At 45.4% G+C, this 15,687-nt stretch overlaps 1 protein-coding gene across 1 annotated transcript; it reads left to right on the top strand.

The window, feature by feature from the left end:
• Nucleotides 1–4,058: 4,058 nt before the first annotated feature.
• Nucleotides 4,059–15,376, top strand: LOC110361709 (spidroin-1-like). The gene is made up of 4 exons (XM_065053495.1): nucleotides 4,059–4,104; nucleotides 7,512–8,160; nucleotides 11,863–11,924; nucleotides 13,576–15,376. Exons 1-4 carry the CDS (start codon nucleotides 4,059–4,061, stop codon nucleotides 13,644–13,646), a joined length of 828 nt encoding a protein of 275 aa, XP_064909567.1. The 3' UTR covers nucleotides 13,647–15,376.
• The last annotated feature ends 311 nt before the right edge of the window (nucleotides 15,377–15,687 follow it).

Genomic DNA, 15,687 nt, shown 5'->3' on the forward strand with positions numbered 1-15,687 from the left:
CCTAGAAATGCTTTGGTACTTATTATGGTGGGTGGTCGGGGGGATGTTTTGCCTCAAATGGAAGGCTTGCAACAGTGCAAAACAAAATCCTGTGTTTAAGTGTTTTTGTCAAGTACAACATATTCATGTCACTTTTCCTACAAATGAGGAGACAACTGAGTTTCCACCTCATCCTATTTATATAAATTGCAGATGAAAGGGTGACACTAATGCTAGGCCATGCTTCATGTATCTAAAAACAAAAAGGGGGGGCGGGAGGGGCAATGACTGCAAAAGTTTTGTGTTACTGGACCACTAGTGACTGCAGCACAGTACTGGGGGGACATGGATCCTCATGTCATCCATTCTTATTGTCAGACCTTTAACATCAGAAGTGAATAAACTTCAGCCTGACAGGTGTAACATAGCAGTGGTTATGAGATTAAATAAAGTTTAAAAAAAACACGTGAAACTTTTTGTTTGTATGTGGGGGAAGGGAAAACTGATAAGGATTTATGTCAATTGCTGGCTTCAAATCTTTCTTACACATTCAGAATCATTATTAGCCATGTAATATCATTTTTTCAACTATTTAAATTTGTAAGAGGGTACCCATTTACATACTTTAAACTGTTAACTGTTCATTACATAATGTTTATAAAACACAAACACTTGTTGCTTCAGTTGAAGTTTGAAAATTGTGTTGCATGACAGTGAAACCACAGGACTGAATTGCATTGATGCCAAGGGAAAACTGCCTCAGAATAACTAGATGCTTACAAGAAGGAAGGAAGGAACAAGAGTGCTTGTTTGAATTAACGGCTTGAAGATGTTTTTGGAGCTAGCAACATTGCAGAACTCTATAGTTTGAGATGAGAGGAAAGTATGCTCTTCTATAACTGAGGCTGCTGTATTACAAATGGGAATAAATTTGTCATAGCTGTAAAAACTGCCCCTGTTAAGGGAACAGGGAAGGGGAATTGTACCTGAGAAGAACAGAAATGCAGTTTGGTTTAAGCGGTGATGATTTATGAAACTAAAGCTTCTCACAGCCACTCATTTTCTGAAAGCATGGAAGATGTGTAGGATTGACCAGGAATCTAGAGCTATTATAGCAAAGAGCCGCCAGGTTGTTGTGGGTTGGGTTGTGGGTTGTTTTGTTTTTCTGGGTTTTGTTTTTTTGTTGGGGGCGGGGGGGGCAGTGGGAGTGTGGTCTGACTTACTATAGTCATGTGTGCTTACCAGTTGTTGTTGGTGGTGGTTTTTTGTTTTTATGCTGCTGGTTGGTCCTGGCTTATGTGCCAGTCTTTTACTGTGCGTGAAGAATCTGGTGCTTTCAAAGAGGAGCAAGAGCAAAACTGAAGTGTCCTCAGATTCTGGCTGGCTTTTTGTCACAAGCTTTGCGCATACATAATCCTTTTGTTGCCAGTTAGAAATCTGTATTTTTGTTGTTTTTGAGAAGCTGCTGATCCTGTTTTATGCTAGTAGAATTTGAAAATTATACAGCACGCAGCCTAGCAGCAGGGTTTACTTCTACAGCATGTGCTGTACGAAGTTGTTCTTTCACAGGTTTCAGTTTTACTTGTACATGAGTGACTGATAACTTGCTTGGCTTTCATGTTGAATTCCAGTTGCTTTTTATTGGTTGTGTTTTCGTAACCAAAGACTTTGAAATATTAATTGTTCTCCAGCAACTTGTACAGCTGTTATATGTAATGACTATTGATACTGAGAAGTCATACCACTGAGCAGTTTCCCTGTACTCCCAGTTTAGCATATGGTATAAACCACAGTTAACTTACAAAAAAGTAAATTTGGAGTGACAAATCCTCTAAGCCTGACTTAAGACTTGTCTCTTATTTCTACTTACAATGAGAAGCTCCAGGAATTTTGGCAGTCATTTAAGAAAGATTAACACTCCTCTATCTTCTACCTGCATATTTCTGTTGACTTCAATCATTCTGATTTATTCCTGTACAAGATCAGACTCAGCAGCAACTTAAGGTAAATGACTGCCAAAATAGTTACTGATACGCTAAAATAACAAGAGGCTGTCTGAAGCCCCTACCAGGCAGTGAGCTCTCTGTTCCCTACTCCAGAGATGTCTCTTTCCTACTGTGTTATGTTTTTGTGACACTTAATTCATTGTGTTGACTAGTTGAAGGGCCTTCAACTGAAATATTTATATATTGGTGGGGTTAGAGGAGCACAGATTAGTTTTAGGCTAAATGGCTTACATTTAAGTTGGGAAATTTATTTCTGCCTCAAGAGTTCAACTGTGAGTGTTAGAGCACTATATCTGTTCTTGGGTGGAAAGGAAAACCTCGTATCAGAATCTAAGTTACAGTTAAACTTGATTGAAGTGAAAAAGTGTATAAAAATACTGAAATATTATAAGACAGTTTTTTTGCATTAAAGGTTTGGGGTTTTGTTTAAGTAATCATTCTAAATGAGGGCACCCCAACATGCCGGGACTTTTCTTGAAGTTGTTACCACTAGGGTGTTGCTTTTGTAAATGCTGAAGTCCGCGATGGCGATTGCTCTTGATGGCCTATTCCTTTCACACTACTGATTGTCCTACCGCTTTCTCCTTAGTTGTTTGTGTTTATTTTTCTCCTAATTCAACTTTCTTACGTGTATTATCTCCTTTTTATATTGTCTGTCCTGTTATTCTTTCATTCAAACTGAATCCAGTGAGCAAAATGCTGGCTCGCCATCTTTACTGCACCACGTCCATTACCCCTCCCCTTAAGGGAATTTGCCCCGTGTGGGGCATTTGCTTTGGGGATTAAGAGGGATATATTGTGTTGCTGCACGATTTAAAACCACGAGGTATTGCATGGGTTCCTTTACATGTTACACATAGTGCATGTACTGTTTAGCGGGGAGGAAGGGGGGCGATATAATTTTTACCTATTTCTCTTCCACTGTTGCATGGGAGGAGATAGGGGAGAAGGAGGAAGACTAACAGGTTTTATTTGGATATCTTAATAAATTTGTTTGCTGATATCGTACTTAAGTATATACTTTAATATTCCTGCCCCTAGAATCTCTGGGTTTTCTTCTGCCATACTACTGCAATGTAACTTAAACAGTATGCAGTGGTGATTTATTTTAATACGGTACTGAAATCTCCATTTGTAAATAATCCAGACTGCTGCTGTGTAAGTAGCTGATGAAATGTCTTTACTGGGTCTGCTGCCTATGAAAGAAACCACAACATTAGGCAATAAAAACTACTAACAGAATGTTACAAAACCAAGACCATGACAAAGAAGCAGCATGTTGTGGATCTATCATTTTTATTCTTGGGAGAGATTTTATTATTTTTGGAACTATTACAAGACTTATGTTAAATATTGTGGATGATAAGAGGAAACAGACTCTTGGCAAACATGGAAAACCAATTACAGCATATTACCCTATTCCCCTTCCAATAAAGGAGGGGCGAAGCGAAAAGTTTATTCTTTGCTTAGCAGCTGGAGGAGAGGGAAAAGGAAAATAAAAAGGCGTTCCAGCTTTAGGATTGGCTTGAGGAAGGAGATTGTTTCTGTAGCAATCTTACCACGGCAATCCGAGCAAGGAGGCGAAACCAGCGTGCTCCACAGTCAGTTTTACCCCAGTCTAAATTAGTACACTGTTGTCAGGGGAGCGCTGCTTAAAGAAATCACTATTCTGTACTATCAGATACACTGCTCACTTAAAAATAAATTTCAAAAATTGAGCTTGGTTGCAACCTTCAACACTATATATCTCCCTGTTGTGGTGATACGTATTTCCAAAAACTTTTGATAAATTGGAGCATGCATCTGATATTCAGACATGGGATTTAACTGCTCCATCCCATGGGTCTATGTGACATGGAGGTGAAGTAACGTGTAGGGAAAAGCTACTCAAAAGGTTATTTAGAATCCAGTCTACTACATTGTCTATACATCCTTTTGAACTCCTTTCCCAAATTATAGCTTTTGTAAAATTGTCCATGGCAGCATGACTGTGGATGAATCAATGTTTTGGTTCCCACCCCCCATACAGCATAGCTATGATTTTTAAAATTCCTTCTTTAAAGAGTCAGAGATATGAATGTTTATATTGGGCAGAATCTTGTTGATTGTTGGGACTATGGTATGTTTGGTGTAAATTATAGCAGGACCTAATTAGCTTTTCTTACCCAGTACCATGTATCAGACTACCTAGAAACTGATTGTTTACTTTCCCTAGATTTAGACCTAAAATACTGAGAGGGAACAAAAGCCTGAAGTGAGATGACAGCTCAAAAGAGACCAAGGTACAATTTTAACAAATGTCAATTTAACATTGTCCAAGCTAAAATAGTCAAGTAAACAGCATGTTTTCTGATTATGGCTTGGGAAAACATTTTCAGATGCGGGAAATGTCTGAAATAATGTGATTTATAAGACAGTAGTCAGAAAGACAAAAACCTGTGGGGTTGTGTGCTGTCTCCCCTGAAGATGATGCAGGGCGAGGCTGTGGGTTTACCAGGCACTACCCAGCAGCTGAACACTGCCGCCTGCATCTGGGAACGTGGTGCTACTCCCGAACTGATGTCATGAAGCAGTTTTTAACTTTGGACACCCTAGTGCCAGGTGCACACTGGCAGTGCTGAGACCGGAGCTAAGGCAGCTTCCAGACTTGGAAAATGCGTACATGTGATTTCAGGAGGGGAGTTGGGAACAGGAACAGCAGCAAAGAGCATGAGGCAAATTAATCTGAATACACGTACACCCCGTCTGGGATTGTTGTACACAAATGCAGCAAAGTTACGTCTTGAATGTAGTTGAAAGCAGATTTTTGGTTTTTTGGTCACATTTTAATTTGTGAGGGTGACTGGACCTAATTAATGGCTTACTGGTTAGGTTCACATCAAAAGTATTTAAGACAGAGAATATCAGAACTTAAAAAATTGTGTTTCTGGTGTCCTTGAGAGTCAATCCAGCCACTTCTAAGCAAAGCATGACTGACTGACCTAAAGTAACTGGTCACCGACGACAGTCTGTCAGCCATCAGTGCTGCCCAAAAACCCAGCGGATGTGCTGTGCTGATTCTCCTTGCATCATAGTGTTCAACTCTGATCTTATCAGTAAAACATTCCCACACAGACTCATAGCTGTTGCTGTGAGGCAGAAATGAAGTTTGTGAAGTAAAATATGTGCAATATTGTAAGCCTGTCTGAGATGCATTTCTGTAAAGCCAAGTAACTACAGAAAAAAAGCATCATTACCACCAAAGAAAATCTACCTTGTGCAGTTATGTCACAGCACCAGCCTGCAGGACTGACCACTGTGCATTGTAAATTAATGCTTCAGCATTTTCTCTGGATTCCTATCCAGGTCTTAAGTCCATTTTCTTCCCAGTTTTCAGAGCTCCATGTCTTGTTTCTCGTATGTTTCTTCACATCTTTTGTACCACACTTCTCTTCCTTTTTGTGACTTCTCCCATCTTTCCCTACTTGGAGTTTGGGAGTGGGTCTCTACTTATGGGGAATGACTCAAGGAAAGTAGCAGCATATTTGCAGTTCCCTATTCTTCTGGAATACCTTTATTAACTGTCACTGGTTAAAAAAAAAACTTTTATTTCTCTATTTTGGATGAAGTGATGTTTGCTTATAACAATGCCACTATATAAACTTTACATACAGAGTTGGTTTAACTCTGGAGGAGCTGGGAGAAGTACGGGACAGGTCAGGATGCTGAGCTGTGCCTAGTGCAGACGTGCTGCAGAAGGCTGGATAACCACACCTGGCGCTGTGAACTCTGGGCATGGGTGGTTTGCAAGGCTGAAGGTTTCCCTGACTGACAGCCCTGCGTGGAGGCTGCTAAATTCTCTCCCAGGTCATCCACTACTAGTAGAACACTTCAGTACGAACAGAAGCAAAATGCAGCTGCCTATTAGCAATTTTTTTTCATCTGAGTGCTGCTGCTTCTTGTTTGTTTTGGGCTTTATTTTTAAGTTGTACATTATTTCATTCAATCCTGCTGCCTTTCTGGTTTAATTGCTATGCGAGGTGAAAAGCAGTTTTCCTTCATTGTGAGAGGAACTCTGGAGTTGTAAAATTGCTGAGTTACTGTTGCTCACCAAACGTAAAGAGGATCTCTTCAGGGTTGCAGTAGAGGAAAAGCTACTCCTGAGACTATTGCGTCAAGAGGCGAGGGATAAGCCTGCTTGCTGCAGGAAGGAGGAGATGTCTCTCATTATCTGGGTGCTGGGAGCCAATCTGATGGAGCCGTCTCCTCTTCCTGCTCCGCAGGGGCTGAGGCGTCTCTCTGAGGTATGCAAAGCAGCAGTGTGATACTCCCTGGGCTTATTAACCGCTATCAGCTGCATCTGTTTGCTCCAGACTCCACCTTGGCTCGGAAAGTCCTTGCAATTCCATGAGGTAATTCTTCCTCCTAGTGCTGCGGCTTGTTATGACGACCATGTGCTCCTATCAGAAGCCAGGGCAGAAAATGAAGAAAGTCTACCCTGAAATCCCTGTGCCCTTGCTTCCTCTTTCACAGAATCACAGGATGTTTGGCATTGGAAGGGACCTCAAAAGATCATCTAGTCCAATTCCCCCACTGGAGCAGGAACGCCTAGATGAGGTTACACAGGAAGGCGTCCAGGTGGGTTTGAATGTCTACAGCGTAGGAGACTCCACAACCCCCCTGCGCAGCCTCTTCCAATGCTCTGTCACCCTCACTGAGAAGAAGTTTCTTTTCATATTTAAGTGGAACCTCCTGTGTTCCGGTTTGTACCCCTTTCCTCTTGTCTTATCACAGAGAAGAGCCTGGCTCCATCTTTGTGGAACTCTATAAACATTAATGAGGTCACCCCTCAGTCTCCTCCAAGCTAAAGAGCCCCAGCTCCCTCAGCCTTTCTTCATAAGGGAGATGCTCCACTCCCTTAATCATCTTCGTTGCCCTGCGCTGGACCCTCTCCAGCAGTTCCCTGTCCTTCTGGAACTGAGGAGCCCAGGACTGGACACAATATTCCAGGTGTGGTCTCACCAGGGCAGAGTAGAGGGGAAGGAGAACCTCTCTCCATCTGGCCAGGGAAGGCTGTTGTGCTTCACAGGCTTTGGCTCTCACTGTCGTGACAGAGGTCAGGCTGGCAGGGAGGGTGAATCGCCCAAGTAGAGCCGCCATCTTCCTGCCAGCCAAGCAGCCTGACCAGCTGCCCCGCTCGGGCCCGCCCGGGCCCGCCCGCTCCCGGCGCCACCGCGGGCTGACCCGCGGGTGTGAGGTGAGAACCTACTGGCAGCACCGAGGCCTCCGCGGCTGCTCTGGGGCCGGTATAAATCTACGTTATTTTGATTTAGCTCGGATTGATTGGGAACAGGTCCGGACTAACATACCATAAACACCTATTAAACCGAAATAAATACGTCTACAGGGGGCTTAAGTTAAACGGGTGCAGCTTTGCCTGCGGCGGGCCCCGCACACGGCGGCCCCCACGGAGCCCGGCTCTGGCAGGGCGTCCCGCCGGCTCTCCGCACGGCCGGGCGGCACTGGTGCAGGGGCCGCGGCCGTGAGTCGCCCGAGCCGGGGCCGCTGGTCGGTCGGGCCGGGGCGCTGGGGACCGGAGGGAACCAGCCGGGCCGGCGGCGGCACGGGGAAGCGGGGGGACGGCGTTCCCTGTTGGCCGCGGCGATCAGCGCGGACGGGCCGCCGCCGCCAGGGGCAGGAGAGCCCGGCGGGTGGCGTCTGGCGGAGCGGGCCGGCTTGTCGCCGCGGGCGGGGCGGGCCGGGGGTTCCCCTGGGGAACAGGAGGCTCCGTCGCAGCCGCACCGCCGCAGGTGGGGGTTGGCCCGGCGACCCGGCCCGTCACCACGGCAACCTCCGTGCGGCGGGGGAGGGGCGCAGGTAGCGGCGCGGGCGCGGCCCGGCCCTTCACCCCCCGCGGCGCTGTGAGGGGCGAGCGGAGGCGGGTGGTTGGCGCTGTCCCCGGGCGGGGCGCCGAGCGCTCCGGCTGCCTCTGCCCATCTCGGCCCGAATCCTCCGGAGCGGCTCCCTCGCCGTGTCTGCGCAAACTTGTCCGCGGTTCCCGGCGGGGTTCCCGTGGCGATACCTTGAGGAAGCGGGTCCGGCGGTTCAGGCTCCGCGCACCGAGGCGCTGCGGAAGGGCGGCCGGGCAGGAGCGCGCCCAGAGCCCCGTCCGACAGCGAAGGCTGAGCCCGGAAAGGTGAGATTTCCCCCAGAGCGGGGGCGGCGAGAGGAGCCCCCCGAAACCAGAGCAAGGGGCGCGAAGTGCGCTCGGCACTTTGTGTGTGTGCGGGATCGGATCCCGCAGCGGCAGCCACCCCGGGGACGCTCCTTCGCGGGGCGTTTGCCTGTCCAACAAACGCGTTTCGCCGGCGCTCAGCGTTGTCCCCTCGCTCCGGGAGCGCTGCCGTGTGAGTGCGGAGCTGCGGGACGGGTGTGGGAGCAAAACCATCCCCCGCAGCCCGGGGCTGGGCGTCTTGTGGTCACCGCAAGGGCAGCCCAGCCCGTGGCCGCGTCCCCTGCAGACTCGCCCGTCCCGGGCTCCCTGCTCTGACCCCGAAGCGCTGCCGAACGGTCTCCCGTGGCACCCGGCCGGCTCTGCGACAGTAAACACACAATATCGCTATTCTGCTTGGAAAAATCATAGGAAAAATGAATTTTTTACTTACTCCACTGCGTTCGATTATTTATAATGCTATCTCAAAAATAATTTAAGTTTCTGTTGGAAAGTTACTGCAGCGGAGGAAAGCCACTTTCAATTTATTTTTCTACTTGGCAAAATGAAGGTGAAAAAAGCAGTGGAGGTAGGTATTTTGGTCTTTAAGTGGTTAGCCAATTGAACGTCTATGTCTGCAAATTCTTTCGGAACATTAGCAGCAAGTAAGCATTTCTACTGCTAGCTATTTAACTTGTGAATGCAGCAAGAGTCTATTTGGATTGTATACCCCTGCATATGCCTTCTGTACTGATACTGGCTTTAATTTTAGTATAAACTATACAGCCCTCATCTAAAGAAAAAACATAGAGAAAAGGGAAGTTCCTCATAAAGTCAACTTCTCATTAATTAAAGTCTTCCACGGATGACTCTGTACTAAATGTGATGCTTAGATAGTAAAGTTTCATCTTACAAACATAAAACCACGTTTTCTTTTTGCTCTAAAACTCGATGAAGTGCTTAAAAGCTGACGGTGGGCATAGGCAGTATTTGCCTGGACAACTCCTGCAGTTTTAATTTGCTTTTGTGGACAGGTAGAGCACACCACGGCCATTCCTGGACATTTGGCCTTTCTGAGCAGTTTCTCATTGAGGAGGCAGATAACTAAACTCACAGTGAAACCACTTCAGTGCTCAGAGATGAACACCTCTTCTCCTTTTCTGACCTCCCAACATCCTTGGGTTAGGTGGGTTTAAATAAATGGAGAAATGTACGCAATGCATACCTTTAGGTACACACTAATAGTGTGTATACATTGAAATTCCATTTAATAGAAAGACAAGCAGCATCTGAAAAGCACATAAGCCTAACTGATTCCAGACACAACTGGCCTGGATTTTGTTTCCTCTTATTCCAACTTTCTGACCTTGTAAAAATTATCTTGATTATATTATACTAAAACGAGGCTACAATCTTGCGAAAAATGACCACATGTGCTAGTGCTGAGAAATACCAAATGGAGCACTGTGTGTGGAACAAACGTCGACAATATTAGGCCCCCATTTCGTTTGTTTGTTTTCCTTTGCTTATATCTAATTCTGGTGAAGCAATAGTCTCACTTCTGCTAAAAGCTGAATTTGGGGTTTCATTTTTAAAGGAGGTGAAAAATGTGAGGTAAAACTTATGATTTGAGGCGGATTACAGGTTTAAAATTCTTACAGCAGTTTAAGCTACTGGGATTTTACGGCATTTAGACTAGAGCAAAGAACAGTGATGGGTTTAAAAATAAGTACGGCCTGTAATTTTTTTCCGTACTTTTGTGTGTACGTAGTGGTATCTTTGTTTTTCAGAAGATTGTTTCTAAGGATTGGTAGGAAAGTTTAAGGACTTGCTGACTTTGATGATAACCCTTAAAATACCATTGCGCCTTTGTATAAACATTTTAAAAAGACCTAGGACAGCATAAAGTGTTAGATGTGCTGCTGTCTTTGGCGCCGGAGGACTGAGTATAATTATATCTTCTGCTTGACAAAAATCCAAGGCCCAGGTACGCTGATTTTTTAATTGCAATAACTGCTGCTGCTCCTTCCATTTGGGAATCCGCAGCTTGCTAGCTTTAAATCTCCGGGAAGAGCTGCGGCAGGAAAAACATCTTTTCAACGTTTTGAACTGAACAGGTGATCCCTCTCTTTATTTCTTCGAAGGCTCCTCTTTTTTTGTTTTGTTTTTTTTTTTCCCCAGGATCAAGAATAAACGACGTATTTGTGCCTTTGTCAGCAAGGCTCCCATGGGACAATCCGTGTAAGCACTGGGGTTGCCTGTTGGGTAGCAAGGAGGCTTTTATAGGCAACTCCAGGTGGAAGTGGGCCTTTTCCTGCTCCTCCCTCCGTCCTGCTGCAGTTCCCTCTCATCCAGGCCCTGAGAGCTGCCTGCCCCTCAGATGAAGCCGCTGATGTAAGCGAGTTGTGATCACTTGACCAAGATACTAGAATATCTACCTTTACTTCTCTTGATTCACTGATGTTCTGGGGAGTTTCCCTGTATATAATGTAGCACATCAACTTATGGTGGTCATACAACAGCAAATATAACTTGAAAAATTAAGCTTATCTCTAAAGACAACGAGCAGCTTTTATACATCGTGAAACTTGATTTCTAAAAAGTTGGCATCAGTAAGGCTGCTGTCGTGTTTGAGCTTTTAGCTCCCTTGTCAACATTTTTTATTTCCCTACAGAATCCACAGTGGAAATGGTGTGTGGTGGATGATTTATTAAATACAAAAAAACTGACAGCATGTGCAGTGTTCTGACCCAAAAGTCATGTTGCTGACCTGCTACACCAAACATTAAACAATAAATACTAGTGCTACTGGATCTGTTGTCTTTATCTTGTAGCAACGGTTTGGCATCTTCTGTTAAGTTGTAGAAGAGCTACAAGTAAAATCCTGCCACTTTAGAAGCGCTGATATAATCTGTGCTCTCAGTGCAGAAAAAAAGCCTCAGCATGTTCTGGCTTGCATTTTTTTAAGAGAGGAAACAATTGGTCCATTGCTTAAAAAGTTGTGCCATTCAGTGCAGCGATACTTCATGTGCAGCCCCCGAAGTGTGAGCGGTGGCGTTTCGGAGGCAGCGCATGTCCCTTCCCTGAGGACGCCAGGGCTTTCTGCCCGAACTGAAATAAGCAAGTTCTGTTAATCTGCCAGGAACGTACAAGTAAATATAATGATTGTGTAAATTGCTTGTAATACCCCAAGTACAAACAAACTTCTGCATAGGAAAGGTGAGTTTCTGGCAGGTTTCCAGGGGAGTTGCCCCAGCGCTGCAGAGCTGAGGCGTTCCTCTTTAAGGATATGACAAATTTTAGATATTTATGCAAGACAGAAACAGAAAAGGTGCAGAATGGAGGGATACAAAATGAAGTGTCTGGTGGTGGCGGTACTTTTCACACTGACCTGTGGCTCTAGGTTTATTTCTTCACAACTGGCAGTCGGTGGTATGGAACACCTCAGCTGTCAAGTCATGTCAGCAGGAATGACAAGTGCGCAGCATCGCATGATCCAGCATGTCTCCTTTGATGTGTCTGGATGAACTGACGTGCTCCTTTGTCTGTGGGTTGTTATAATCAGAGTATATTTTGTTAAATTCAGTTTCAAATGTAGTATTTGTAAAGTTCAGTTAACAGTGCGTTGTTTTAAGTACTTCAGTGATCAAACTCTAGTTAGCCAAGCAGTTGTTTATTTTCTTGCAGTGAGGTGCTGCACAAGGGATACACATTTGGCTGGATTTGGAGAAACCATGAAGATCATACAAGTAAGTTTTAGTCCTTACACGCTTGCTGAATGTATCTCACACATGTCCCAGTACCCACAATAATTAATGCAGGCTACAGTGTGAGTGCATTATCCTTTACCTCCATGTTATGCTGTTTCCATAGTATTGACTCATATTCAGAGTTTTGGCCCTTCAAGGGTTCTGTGCCAATGAAACAAAGACCACAGCTGACATCTTTGCTGCTATACATAAAAATATCTTGATACATGGATTGACATAATGCAGAGCACGTTTATGAAATGTGTCAATTACACCAAGATGGGAGGTGGTGACCACTATGGATGATCAGTTCAGAAATCAAATGAACTTAATAAGTGCAAAAGTGAAATTCAGTTAAAACAATTGTCAGTTTCTTGGAGAGATCAAGGCAGATGGTTACAGGGGGGTTGTAGAGAATCACTAACAAAACAGCAACAGACAATGCAATGCTTTTGCAAAATGCAATGCTCTCTTAGGATTTATCAATAGGTGGCATATGTAAGTCATAGAGAAAGATGTAAAAGATGACTCCACTAAGTGCTGGGAAAGCCTGAGCTGCAGTATTGCCTTTGGTTTCGTGTTCTGTGCTGAAAAATAAAGTACAGGATATGGCAGGAATAAATAAGAGATGTAGAATATAAAAGGGAAAAAAAAAAAAAGGAAAGGGGCATGTTGAGTGTGAAAAGTAATTTTCAGAGGGAATTAGATAAATTTTCCAACGTGTAAAAGGTTAGAAGAGGCTTGATCAACTGTTTTTGAATGGTGGGGGGAAGATGAGAGAAATCAGATCTGTACAGAGGGAAGATGTGTCAGACTGGATATTAGGAGGGTGGGACGTTGATTTAAATTGGATATTAGGAGGGGTGGGGGGAGATGCAACAACTTTTACATCATTATGGTGAAATACCAGAACAAGCTGCTTAGGAAGTTTGGGTATCTGCTCCATGGAGGGTTTTTGAGAACAGGTTAGACAAACATCTGTTGGGGATTGTCTGTGGCTACTTTATCCTGTCTTTGTGTGGCCGGGGGGCACCAGATGGTCTCTTCAGATCCCTCTCGGTCCTCTCCCTAGAAGTTCACCAAGCAGGGGGGGAGTGGACCCAAGTTTAATGAGAAAACGGTATCCTATTAGCTGATCCTCTTTCAGAATAGAAAAAGAATCAGAGAAACCACATTTAACTTAACTATATAAGTCAATCGTTGTTGACTTCCAATTTTATGAAGCATTTACCAAAAAATACATGGAAAAGTCATAAAACAAACACATCTAAGGTGTTCCTTACTGCATTTGTAGTGTAACGGTTTAAAGAAAAGAAATTATATTTTTCTCAATGAAACGGAAGTAGCAAAAATACCAAGCTTATGAAGTATTTTTCAAGGATATTACAAATGTGTGTTTGGGTGTGGATTTTAAATTGCTTCCCATTTTAAAACAAGTAGCGACAACATGAGTAGCTGTTTCTGCCCCCGTCGGAGAATGTCACATCTGGGTGCTCCATGCACGTGCAAACCCAGAAAATAATCACGACTCTCGCTCCCCAGTCCACAGAAGGAACAAGTTGTTCAGTACCTGCTCTGAAAAAATCAAACCAAACGTCTTGAAGGAAAACTGAATGGAACCGTGAAAGTCGTCTCCTCGCTTCCTTGGCAGGTGAACCCTGTGACTGCCGCGGCGTCTCCCTCCCTGCCTCCCCCGGGCTGCCCGCTGGGAAGTTCCAGTGAAACGCGGCTGCTGCGGAAAGTCCTGCTCACAGCGAGGAGACGTGACCTCTGGGCGAGTCAGATCCAATTTTACAGGCGGCTCTGAGTCAGGGTGGAGCCCGTGAACTGAACTTTGCGCTGAAGAAGGAAGTGATGTTGGTGGCAGCTTGTGTTGCTAAGCAGATGAGTTGCCGTATTTTTGTGTCAGCTGATAGTTTCGTCGGGTGTGTGACTTCATTCTTAGATACGGTGCCTTCCATTTATTAGGACAAAGGTCAGAAATTGTCAGCAGGGTGATCACTGTGTCTCTCCATATAAGAAGAGGCATGTTCTACTGAGCCGTTAAAGATGGAAATGGGAGTCCTCAATGCCGCTTCTGCACCGTGAAAGCAAAACCGACCGTGAAACTGTCAGTTCATGTCACAGTCCAAGAGCTAACATCCTGACGAGCGGGGATGTTGTGGAGTAGGTCAGTTCCCCAGCATTGCTCCATTTTTATCAGAACTCACTACCGTTCCCGATTGAGGAAGTGGCCTGTTTGACTGAGTGTCTTGTCTCCAGCAGGAATGGGAGCTGGGGGGGCTGAGGTGAGCAGTGGGACACTGGCCTGTTAGATAAATTTTGGATGGGAAGCTGAGTGATCCCGCCTCTCTGGTAAACTAAATGGTGAGTCTGTTGGGGAAGGAGAGCGAGTTGTTATCGCCCCTGCAGTGCTGGCACTCCCGTGGGTGCTGCGTCCCAGCTGTCCATGTCGTCACGGTAAGCGGCAGCACCCGGGCAGCGTTTCTGAGAGACGCGATGGGGAGAGTGCCGGCAGGTTTGGGGCAGCTGCCCACAACAGCCTGTGTACCCCAGCAGCCCACGGTGATGAGTCGTGATGTGCTGTCTCAGACAGCATTTCCACCTATTCCCAGCCCTGAAGTCTTTGGTTACATCCTGCAGTTACACTCGAGAGCACTTTATGTTGTTATCCTTGTTCTGAGAGATATTACTGTGTCGAAAACTTCCACAGGAAAGAATGAATTCCAAGAGGAGTGCGGATTCTTGTTGTTGGCTTCCCAAAGGTGAGGCAGGGGGAACATTGATGTCCCTCACGGAGTTTTGTCCCTGCACAGTCTGGCAGGTGAGCAGCAAGTGGGCAGGAGCTGCTGGAGCTTGCTGCCCCTCTGCTTTACTGGTTCAGTTCCTCAGTTAAGGAGCTCCCTGCCACAGGGGTGGCTGTTTGGGCCAGTTCCAGCTTTTGTCACTCCGGCTGGCTGGAGTTTCAGGGGAAAAAAACCCACAAAAACAACAACAAAAAAGAAAACCAGCCCACACAAGTGTCTCCCCTGGCTTGCCCTCTGTTCGCTTAGCTTGCTGGTGCCACAGGGTGGCTCCTTGTAGCACTTGTGTTCTAACGCTTTTAGCTTTTCAGCTGAGATCGTTAAGGTTGTTCTTTCTGATACAAGTCTACTGCTTCCTGATACTAACCAAAATCCACGTGCCCTCGGTATTTCAGTGTGCTGTACGCTGGTGAACAATTTCTTCTAAAAAAGGAATATTCTTTAGCATATGGCACGTCATTATTTTCTGTGCCCTTTTTGCCACTTTACCCTCTCAGTCTCATGGGCTTCCATTGCTGCCTACTTTTTGAGAAACTTTGAATAAAACTTTCGCTTGTGAAAGAAAAAGGAACCATTTGTCCTTTTCGCTTCTTCTCCATTTGGCTGAAACAACGTTCAGAGATGAATAAAACGTGAGTGTGTGTCAGAGTCGTTCGTTTTCGAAGTCACTTCCCAGCAATCGTGGGACAAAACGTGCTGCCTTAGCGCATCTGAGGCTGCGAACTGCAGTCCCCAAAACCAAACCCGCGGTGCCTGAAGGGCAGCTACTCCAAAGCACAAGTTCACTTGATTGGGAGCTTGAGCTCCTGCTGCAGTTTCACATCTCTCCTTACACAAACAGAAGTAAAAGAAAGGCTGTGAGATGAGAAGTTGTTGAGGTTTGGGTACATCTGTACAGAATTTCCTTGGGAGCTGCAAGTTCCTCCAGCGAAGCACAAAAGCCTTTTGGCAGCTGGAGG

The sequence above is a fragment of the Columba livia genome, chromosome 2, assembly GCF_036013475.1.
Source record: "Columba livia isolate bColLiv1 breed racing homer chromosome 2, bColLiv1.pat.W.v2, whole genome shotgun sequence".
Taxonomy (NCBI): domain Eukaryota; kingdom Metazoa; phylum Chordata; class Aves; order Columbiformes; family Columbidae; genus Columba; species Columba livia.

What these genes read in the sequence shown, in the direction of transcription:
- LOC110361709 (XM_065053495.1), top strand. Translation starts at nt 4,059, where the DNA reads ATGAATGTTTATATTGGGCAGAATCTTGTTGATTGTTGGGACTATG. An exon ending in TGTTGATTGTTGGGACTATG is followed by an intron (nt 4,105 to 7,511) that starts GTATGTTTGGTG and finishes CGCGGCCGTGAG; the next exon opens with TCGCCCGAGCCGGGGCCGCT. An exon ending in CGAAGGCTGAGCCCGGAAAG is followed by an intron (nt 8,161 to 11,862) that starts GTGAGATTTCCC and finishes ATTTTCTTGCAG; the next exon opens with TGAGGTGCTGCACAAGGGAT.